The 10,910-nt window shown below is 34.5% G+C and overlaps 1 protein-coding gene across 1 annotated transcript; it reads right to left on the bottom strand.

The window, feature by feature from the left end:
• Positions 1–2,351: 2,351 nt before the first annotated feature.
• On the bottom strand, positions 2,352–10,097 carry LOC105108926 (uncharacterized). The gene is made up of 13 exons (XM_011003427.1): positions 9,816–10,097; positions 8,885–9,484; positions 6,705–7,033; positions 6,482–6,574; positions 6,310–6,400; positions 5,375–5,468; positions 4,997–5,094; positions 4,650–4,719; positions 4,341–4,441; positions 4,036–4,152; positions 3,795–3,871; positions 3,245–3,289; positions 2,352–3,172 (listed from the first exon to the last, which is right to left on the bottom strand). Exons 2-13 carry the CDS (start codon positions 9,206–9,208, stop codon positions 2,659–2,661), a joined length of 1,953 nt encoding a protein of 650 aa, XP_011001729.1. The 5' UTR covers positions 9,209–9,484; positions 9,816–10,097; the 3' UTR covers positions 2,352–2,658.
• Positions 10,098–10,910: the final 813 nt, after the last annotated feature.

Below are 10,910 nucleotides of genomic sequence, written 5' to 3'. Positions count from 1 at the left end.
GATGTCAAAGTGCAATTCACCAAAACCCTAGTTCCCCTCGTCATGTAATTCAAAACTTAGAAAACTAAGACCAATATAACAATCAAATTAAAAACATAAATCTAATATCAACTTTTAAATTATAGTTATTAAACTCAGTTCGAGATTAATCTAGTCAATAATCCAAATCCTAAATCACCCCAAAAAAATAAAAAAGAAATTCTATATTTTAATAGATACTTCATTACAAACAACATCCTCATCTGCATTACTAAAAAATTAAAGATTTTATAATATTATAGTTGAAGCTTGATACAAGAACACATTAAAAAGCAATGTAACATACATAAATGAATTCTTGTCAACACCTTCACTTTGATACAATGAACATATTAAGCTATTTTGCGTCCAAAGTACGGAAAACTACAATATGCTACAGTTGCAATATAAAAAAATCTTGGTGTTTGACAGAGAAAAACTTAATGTAACATACATAAATGAATTCTTGTCAACACCTTCACTTTGATACGATGAACATATTAAGCTATTTTGCGTCCGAGGTATGGAAAACTACAATATGCTCCAGTTGCAATATAAAAAAATCTTGGTTTTGACAGAGAAAAACTTGAAATAAAATGAAACACAAACTATTAAGATTTTATGATCCCCTCCCCCATCCTCTTTTCGAAATTAGAGAATGATGCAGGAGGAAATATAAGTTCACAAGGTAAGTGAATTTCTCAAAATAAGGTCTACGTGGTGATTCATCATAGAAATTCAGATTCTAGTAGAAGTTTGAGGTACTCTGTCTGGTGCTAGTGTGGTTGTGGGGAAGCTGGGGGGGTGTGCAAAGTGCAAACCGTATAAAACTAGGAAAATGATGTAAACGAAATTAACATGGTCATTGTTTGTCACCATAGAATCTTAAGCATCCTTGAAATAGAAAGTTATTCATTGATACAACTAAAATGAAAAAAAAAAAAAGAAAAAAAAGAACATGTAATGAAGAACAGGGAGCAAAATTGGAATAGTTTTTCATTTTTTTTCTCACAAATATTAATGGCTTAAGAACTAAGGAAAGAACAAAGGAAGAATAGGGGAGGAAAAGGGAAGGTCGGGCTTCTATTCCCGAAAGAAAACAGTAGCACTTTATTAATCACGTCAAGTCATTGAGTTTCGATTGATTTGACGAGAATATAACTTTGTTTTTTATTTATATAAAATTCGTTCTAGATCTTAAATTAACCTGCGAGATTTTATTATCATATTTTAAATTACTCTTAACATTATTTTATTTCTTTTTTTTTATCTCTCGATATCTATTATGATGTCACGAGTTCATTCCTAACTATATATGAAGATTGGTAAGAAAAAGTTTGGTAGATGGAAGATTTATGGTAGCGTATAGCAGCAGCGAATAGAGAAAGGTATTACAGAGAGCAAGAGTGGGCATACGCAGCACAATCTTCTTTCCATAAGGGATTGTTTGTTTTTAAACTGTATTTGGTGATAATTTTTTTAAAAAAAATTCTTGTTTTAATTTTTAAATTGTTTTGATTTTTTTTAAATAAATTTTATATATTTTCAAATAAATACTATTTAAAAAAATAAAATAATTACTGTTGAAACTGAGTACAGGAAAGGTCCATGAAAGACGACGACGGGGCCTGTCAAAAGTCAGTGGTTATGGATATATTTGCGGGTTTTGGACAGCCCTAGGTGACTTGGCGAGCAATGATTAGGCCATGATGTTAGTTACCACAACCGAATTTGTTTGACTTACCTGCGCCTCCCACGTTGGATCATGTAGTAGTAGTGATGATGATGAAGTAGAAGCCGACGTTTCTGATCATGAATACATCATCTCTTCAAGAACTGCCAGCTTCGTAGGAAATCAACAGATAAGCACTTCCAAAGTTTAAAAGAATGAACTCTCTAGCTTCCTGCTTTTGCTGCATGGTGATCATACGGCATGTCGAGGGAATAAAACCTGAACTCGACATCTGCTGCCAAAACCATGACAGCAAAAGCAGTTCATCCAGCTCGCGCCATGTGCCCTAATGCTTGTATTCCTCGTTCACAATCAAGACATTGTGGCACTCTATAAATGGATGCCAAACGTGAATGTGCCGTTCATTTAATGGATTTTAGCATCTTTCACAGGTGCTTTAGCAACGTTTCATTTCATAGTAGTCAGATGACAACCACAGAAGTGTTAATGCCTGCCTATTCAGGTAGAGACCAAATAATCATACGTCTTGAAGATCGTGTTGCCGTGTTAGTATGTTAAAAAGAAACCTTCTGTCCATGTCCTTTGATGGCTATGGCCAAAAGAAAGAATGGCTAGCTAATAGAAAAACAAGGCAAGAGAATCATGGAAAGGAACATGGACTTCAATTATTATGAACTCAATTTGTACATGTACAACTAACAAAAACTATAGCCTGATATCCTCTAAAACAATTAAATCCTCCCCCTGAACAATTAACTTACCAACTTAAATTCTCACATGCAAAAAAGAAATGACTTTTCACTCATCATCTGCCTACTGACGTGAAATCTTCCCCGCCACAAACCAAGACACAATATCCAACATGGTGAATTTGCATTTGATTTGACCTTTTCAATTTTCACAAGCACTGACCTTTGTCTCTGCATCCTGATCTACATGATGATAGACTACAAGCTTCGAATTGTGTCCACTCGATCAATAACATCCAAGGCCTTCATACGGTCTATATCAAAGTCAATGACAGGAACAGATGATGGCCTTCTGATGGGAAACGGATCTTTTCTAGTTTCACCCATCGGCGAGTGGCTACTACTTTTACTCAGTCGATGATGCTTACTTAACCTGGTTTTTGCAGTATCAAATTCCTGGCTCTTACTTATCCCAGGAGTCTTTTTCCTCTTACTCACATCCCGAAGCATCTCTTGGTCTTCAATTGTCAACATAGAGGATGGAGAGCTTGGCCTTTGTGACAATTGAATTGTCTTCTGATTTGGTGACCGAATTGGAGATTTAACTGGAGATCTGAGACCGCCATTGGCAGCTCTTACTTGGCTGACAAGATGGTGAAGCCAAACCACCAACTCAAGAATATAAATTTCAGTCTTCTCCTTGTCTGCATGGTGTAGTGTCTCTATTCTGAGCAAGTCAGTCTGTCCAGCAGGTTTACGATTCACCTCAGACCTGAAGAATTGGTCGTAAGAACTCAGCACATATGAGATAAAAAGGAAGGGCACAAGCAGATTTGGAACTCACCCTGTATTCGCCCATTCTCCAACCCAGCCAAATCCATGATGAGCTCTGGTTAAGTGCATGCAAAAAATGTTAAAACAAGGACAAATAAATGCAAACAAGCCAACAAGAGAAGAAAGATCGTGAATATTAAGATCACAAAATCTCTAAATAACTTTTAGCTCCCGCTTTAAAACTGTTCACAAGGACCATGCAGTTAGGGTGCTTTGATGAGCAGAGGGGATGAGAATGGATAAGAAAAGGAACAACACAGGAGGAGGTGGAACAGAAGTTTGGGTATGGTACAAGACAAAAGCTGCTTTTCATCCTGTCCCATGTGCACATCAAACTCCAATACAGGTGAAGTTATCCTGCAATGTCTTGTCCAGTCCCATGTACAAAAAACTATCGAACTTCACCTTAAGTAATAATCTGTTAGATTGTTATTACTATTAGTGCTTGAGGATATCATGATTTGTGAACTTGAATGAAATTGAGCAGATGACGAGATGCGGTATCATGGGGTACAGGCTAGCCGAGGTAAAGAAATCTAGACTCTGGGCTGGAATCTTACTTGTTTGTGTTAGTAGCAATAGGAACAAGCCAATGCAAAGTTTTCTCCATTTCAGCTTTGATTTGTGAAACTGTAAGCTGCAAGAACAGCATTTGAAAAACTAATTATAAACAATGCATTGACAAGAAAATGACTAGAAGTGTAATTTTAAGAAAGGATTGTTCAATTAGCAGCCCATTGAAAACATACAAAGATAACATATCAATGAACAAGTCAGTCCCATGATAACATCAAATGATACCTCTTCCTTAACTTGAAATGACAGTAATTTTGAGCGCAAAGCAGATTTTATATTTGGTGGCAATCCCTGGTACAAAGCATCCCTCGTATTTGGAGGAACAGAACTTGATCGGGACACCTGGTCACATTCAGGTATTAGATCAGAAAGGGAAGAAAGAAAAAAGCAGCAATTTGACAAGAGCTCCAGGACTGACCCTGATTAATGCAACATTGAAAACCTCAGAAGCTGAGGTTTGAGATACAGAAACAAAATCCTTAATAGGAAAGATAAAAGAATATCAAGTCTGGGTGAAATCATAAACTCACAAGAGTATCAATTTGGGTGATAATATTTGCATAATGCAATGCAAGACCAGCAGGCCCCAACTTTTTATGCTTCAAAGAACTTTTTACTGGTCTATCGCCATCTGCAAGTGAAAACATCAGTTAATGAACCCAGCAAATTGTGAGATAAATTTCATACTATTTCATTGTTCCAAGCAAGGAAACATGGAGGGGAGGGGGGGGGTGTCATGCATTAAACATTTTCATTGGGGGGGGGGGGGGGGGGGGGGGGTGTCATGTATTAAACATTTTCATCAACAAGAAATTTAAAACTCTGTTTGGATTGCTCACCAGCACTACCAAAGGCTTCATGAATCTCCAAATGCAAGAAATGGACAATATCGACCAATTTCTCCATCACCTACACAAACATGTTAGATTCATGTTGCAATATCACTATGAATAGTTTCAAAAAAAATAAAAATAACAGAAGGATTTATTGCGTTGCTATCACTTGACAGATGTGGAATATGCATTGTCCATCCAACATTAGGATTGCATCACTGCATTATTGTGGTAGGATCAGAAAACACAATGATCAACGAGGGTTCATAAATATGAGAACCACCAGAATAAGAGCATATTTCTCTCCAATGACCCCCTAGAACAAGGCACCTAAATGCCTTAATGCCTCATACCTCTTCCAAAATCTTCGACCAGAGTGATTTCTTCTTCAAACTTTTCACATGCTTCCTTTGACTCTTTAACTCGGCCCTTAAAATTGAAAGACTATCCCCTACAAGTGAATTAGACACAATGAAAAAAATATTACTTGCAGATGTTAATATTCATCAAGATGAGGAAAATATGGAATAGAAGTAAACATCTCTCAAATAGTCCAGCATATTTAGGACAGGATCTCAGATTCTCGGCAGTAAGTATTCGGACAGTACTGAAAATTATACGTTTAGGTTTTTGAAGGCTAGGCTCGGAGCAGCCCAGCGAAAGGAATTAGAGATTACATGCAAACTAAACACCAGCCTTAAAAATGAAAATTAGAGATTACATTCTTTTACCTCTTTGAGCAACGTTTGTTTTGTCATCTTCCTGAAGCTTACGGCGGTAATCTTGTTCAAATCTGTCCAAGGCATGCATTTCATGATACAGTTCCTACAAACCAAAGGAAATATTTCTTCTTTGAGTAAATCCAAAGGATAACATTGAGAGAATACTAAGCTTGAAATTGTCAGGATGGATGTAACAACAGGCTGATATTAAACTATGTGGCATAGCATTTTCAACAATGCTGGATAAAGACGGATGGACCACAGCTCAAGCAAAATTAAAAAAAAAAAAAAAGGAATCATATTAATGAGAAAAAAATAAATACAATAAAACCAAATAAAGCATTAGCAGCACATAAAGCAGACTCTAGATGCCCATTCATGACTTCAGTACAATCATCAGTACAACATATCTGGATCATTGATACAATCAACTTAGTCATGTTCTAGTCATAGCATTTGAAAAGAGATAGTATTTTGGTCTGAAATGTATGTCATTAGGTGAGCAAGGGGAAGAATTCTAAGATTAAATTTATGACATTCTTCATTTTACATAAGCATTTTGCTCAAAGGCCATGTTAAGAGTGAAGAATTTCTTGTCTATGAATCATAGCAGAAGAAAATAAAACAAGTACATAAATTTTATTTGAAGTCCAACATCCTGGAATGTAGGAGTTTCCTTTTTGGTGTTTCTCTTCCTCCCACATATTAAAATCGATGCCAAAAGGAAGGGGGGAAATGCAATTGAGCTGAAAAAACTGAAAAGTCACACTCCCTTTCAAATTAGAACGCATCAAGACTTTTTTTTTTTTTTTGCAGATAAAAATTTCCACAGAACAAAGAAAAAAAGAACATTGTTAAATGCTTTTCAAATCACCACGCCTAGATATGCAATGTATTATGCAACTGGGGGGTAGTTATATGCTACAGTATTGTTAAATACTCACTGCTGTATACTGAACCAAATTCATCAATTGATGCATAACTGTCTCAGCTTCGTCCTTCAATTGCATTTCAGGTGTCAATTCAGAACCCAACCTAAAAATCATATGGAATGATGTAAGAAAATTTGAGAAGCTTACTTCAGATATTCTAAAGGACAATCAACAACAACATTACTTTTCAAGATAACGGTCCAAGTTGTGCCACTGAGGATCTTTACAACGATTTCCAAAACGCACCACTTCTCCGGAAAAAACTTTCAGTTCTTCTCTGTCACAATTGTATAGTGAATTGATTAATATTTTCTGTACATGCTTCCTAGACACTGCTATAAGATCAATGTAATAAAATGGATGAAAATTTGTTTTTAAATTAAAATCACAATTTATGCAATATTAACCTCTTATCAGTTGCTGCTAGCCTCAAGAGTTCATCCATGTCACTTGATATTAAATTTTGCACCCCCTCTGAGAGAAGCACAACCTCTTTTAAATGTCTAATGTTCTCTTTTGAAAGGGATTGCATTAGATTGGCACCCTTAACAATTGTGTTTGCAACTTCAAAAGCCAAAATTGAAATCTTATTCCCTTTTGTGGTCACTCCAGAGGTAAAACCACCACTGCTAAGATTTAAATTGGTCATGCTACTACCAAGTGTGTCCAATACATCATATGCCTTTCCAAGCCCAGCAGTACCAGCTCTTCCCAACAGTGAGCTCACTTCTGAGACCTGCAACACCAAAATAACCAGCTTTCTTATTGAGGAAAATCCTTATACACACTTCCTCAGAGCCACTTCAACATCTATATCTGTTATCAGTGTGCATGAAAGAAGATCCTATATCAATGCATTGCATTGTGGACACAAGAATTCACTCCATGTGCATTGCGAAGTATATAATCATTCCATGCATGAATCTGATAATGATATTATAAGATGCAATGTATTTGGAGATGGAGGATTATTAAGCATTTGATTATAAATGACAAAAAAAGTAATCTACTAGAACAAGAAAATTCAACCAACTCTACTTACAAAAAGCACAAATAGACTCTTGCAATAAAACAAAATTGGTTTTTAAGGAATGATTTTTTGATGTTAGGAATGTATAATATCATTCCTGAAAATTAAATATTTTAGTTGGCACACTCCATTTGGCTAATAGGACCGTGATTTCTTTTCTTTTGTTTTTTTAATTATTATTATTGCTTTGTACTCCTAAATGGCTTCAATGCATCCTGATTTTCACCTTCTTTTTTCACCTTTCAGAAGTATCAAACCACACACATGCTTTGTTTTTATTTATTTAGTTAACATTCATTTTTTTTATCTCCTCTATGTTTATATTATAAGAGTGAAATGTTGAAAACATAACATTATGGAAACTTGTACTAAATTATTATTTTATTTACTAGCATGAAAATATGTGGAAGGTTGTTATGTTATTCAATTAACCATATAAGCAAAGTTTTAATAATTGTTACTTACTATGTATAGATAGATGTTATCTGTCAAAGGAACAAATATTGTCAATTAAAATTTAAAATATTCACAGTTGTGCTTTACAGAATATTACACATCATAATATGGTAGAGATAACGTCTTCATTATTAACAGGAATGATCCACATCGAACGTACTCTTCCTTAAATTAACCCTATATCATACAGATGCCCAAAGCTAGGAAACATCATCACACATATCAACTTAGAAGTGCAATTGTTCACGAATAATAAATGTGAAATCAGCATAACTTCAGACTTAAGTCTTAACCCTGTGACAGGTTCCCCCCTCTATCTGAAACATTCTACTTGAGGCTTTCATCAACAAAAAGAAAAATAAAAAGGAGGCAGCAGATCCCCTTGACTCAAGCCTCTCAGCTAATAAAGAAGCCATACATAAATCAACTAGAACTTTTACTCTTCGAAGGTAAAACAGAAGATGCAAATTAATACAGATAGGTGAGACCTGCGTAAAATATATATGCTAGAGAACAAGGCTCTAGACTTAAATCAATCTTTGTCTGTTACAGCCAATAATCACACATTAATACTCTTTCTAAAAACATCAAAACAGTGTCCAAAAGTCCAATGGGATTTAAATTTCTAAACTAATCATGGTAAAGGACATTAATGGCCATGGAAAAAAAGTGAAATGCTTGTTCAATTTGCTGCCAGACCATTGCGTTCAAAATTTTAGACCAGAAGTAGTTATGAGAATTTACAGACAATTTTCAGCATTTCATAAATACTAGTTACATATTATGTGATGTGGTTGCAGCTTTCATTTATCTTTATTCTAATGAATCCAACCTTTAGAGACAAGGCAATGGCTTCATTTTAGCAGTATAATCTGCTCTCTCCAAATGTCATAGATAACAAGTTTAACTTCCAGGAACGCAGGTCAAGTATACACTTTATATTGCGACTTTATATTGTGACTTTGTTTACATGCTACAATCAAAGTTTCAGCTGAAAATATAACATAGGAAACAGCAAGCTGAATAGAAGGCTAACCTTTGCAACAATTAGACACAGGAAGTAATTAGACAAGAAGTAAACAACACACAAATTAGGCTAACCTTTGCAACAGCTACTGGCGTGGACTTGGTTGATCTGGATTTATTGGACAGAGCCCTTGACAAGCGAGGAATCCCATCATCGATGTCATCTGGATTCATCCCATATTGAACCACATTCACCTCCGGAAATGAAAAGGGTTCTCTTAGCTGCTTATTATCCACGTTGTTCTCCCCAACTAGAGATGGATTTGTATTGCTATCTATTTTCAATTCACGAGTCTGAAAAACCAAACCAGACCCATGACTAAAATGACCATTCAACTGCAGAAAGCCTCCACTGGGAGCATTATCTACAGTCGAGCTCCTCGAGCAAAGCCCCCCCATTGTGATGATCGCCAAATTTATTCAATTATCGTTCCAAAGTTCCATACAAAGGGTCAAAGCTTGTTGTTAACAAGAATTAGGAAAACCCTTTTATCAAATTACACTAAAGAGGTAATGATTGGTAGCAAATCAAGAGCCCCCTTTATAAGTTCACCGCAGAATTGATCTAAATGACTTTGAAGCTGAAAATGTAGTCCATTGTTGCCTCAAAATCACCACAATACCAGTTACTATCACCGCTGAAGTTCCAATCCATTAACACCAACCCCACCAAAACTGTAAATCAAAAAAACAACTAGCTCATGAAGTCCAACTTACAAATCCGGGAAAAAAAAAGAAGCAACCTGATCAACATCAAATCAAAAGGGCTCATACTATCAAAATAAAAAAAAAGAACAAAACAACCCAGTTCAAAAAAGATTAGTAAAAACTCAAGAACCCCAAAAAAAAATGATAACACAGTCAAATTAACTATGTACTGATGAAAACCAAAGCAACCCAAAACCACAATCAAGAAAAAGCATCAACCTTTACTCGAGAAACACAGTCCTAAAAAGATACATTAAATTTGCATCTAATTTAAAGCAAAACAGGAAGACAAACTTACCAGTTAGATAGGTAGAGATCTAGAGACAATATAGAAAAAAAAATATATGACTTGGGCTTTGTTTCTTCATGTAAATAAAGATACAACAAGAAAGAGCCAAGGAGAAAGAAATGATGGTGAAATAAAGAGATCAGTAAGTCAAAGCGCATAAACAAAGGGTCCAAAGCCTGCTGTCAGCGGCTATGGAACTGTTGATAACCAAATCATAGCGAAACGAGGACAACAACTAGCAAATGGATGGGTAGAGAGGGGATAGTCAAAACCCAAACTAGACTCCACTGGCTGCTAGCAAGCACACACTCATAAATAGTTTAACCATGGTTTTATTATTACCTTTTTTGGGTTTTTCTAACACTCATTGCCCACTCTCCTTTTAGGCATCTTCTACTCACACACTTCGGTTTTTTTCTTTATGTTTTGATCAGGGTTTAATAACAGTGGTTAGCAGGACCGAGGCAAAAATATTAAATAGCCTTAAAAAATATTTCTAGATTATTATACAATCTTAAGAGCCATAAGAAAAAATATTTTTTAGATTTTTTCACAAGTATAATTTTTTGAGGAATTATGAAAGTTAAATTGTCTAATAATATCTTTTTTTTATTGGATTAATTATAGATATTTAGTTTTTTTTGGCTTGGATGCCTAGTTTATAATATATTTCATTAAATTTATTTCTACATATAATTTCAAAATTTTTTTTTTTAAAATACTTTGTGGATTAACTATAATCTTAACTTATTTTTAGATTTCATGCTGTGAGGAAATTATTTACATTTTCATATAACACTCTAGTATTGCATTAGTGATATTTACAATAATAGCCAAAGTAAAAAATTTTAAATGAAAAAAAATAATTAAATTAAAAATATTAAATATGATAAATTAGAATTGAAGGTTTAATTGAAAATAAATAAAAATATCAAAGATAAAAACTAAAAATAAAAAAAAAATTGAAATTGAAATATTAAGAACCAAAAGATCTACTAATACTTTGCAGGTAAATGAGAAAAAATAAAAAGAAAAATAAAGAGTGACCAATAAGATCAATATTCATCAACATACATTACACTAAAAAAAAAAAAAAAAAAAAAA

This window comes from Populus euphratica, unplaced genomic scaffold (genome assembly GCF_000495115.2).
Source record: "Populus euphratica unplaced genomic scaffold, PopEup_1.0 scaffold401.1, whole genome shotgun sequence".
Classification (NCBI taxonomy): Eukaryota; Viridiplantae; Streptophyta; class Magnoliopsida; order Malpighiales; family Salicaceae; genus Populus; species Populus euphratica.
Note: the sequence above shows the minus strand (reverse complement) of the source record. Positions and strands in the feature narration are given on the sequence as shown.

What these genes read in the sequence shown, in the direction of transcription:
- LOC105108926 (XM_011003427.1), bottom strand. Translation starts at nt 9,208, where the DNA reads ATGGGGGGGCTTTGCTCGAGGAGCTCGACTGTAGATAATGCTCCCAGT. An exon ending in CTAGCAGCAACTGATAAGAG is followed by an intron (nt 6,575 to 6,704) that starts GTTAATATTGCA and finishes CAATTGTGACAG; the next exon opens with AGAAGAACTGAAAGTTTTTT. An exon ending in TTGGACCGTTATCTTGAAAA is followed by an intron (nt 6,401 to 6,481) that starts GTAATGTTGTTG and finishes TATGATTTTTAG; the next exon opens with GTTGGGTTCTGAATTGACAC.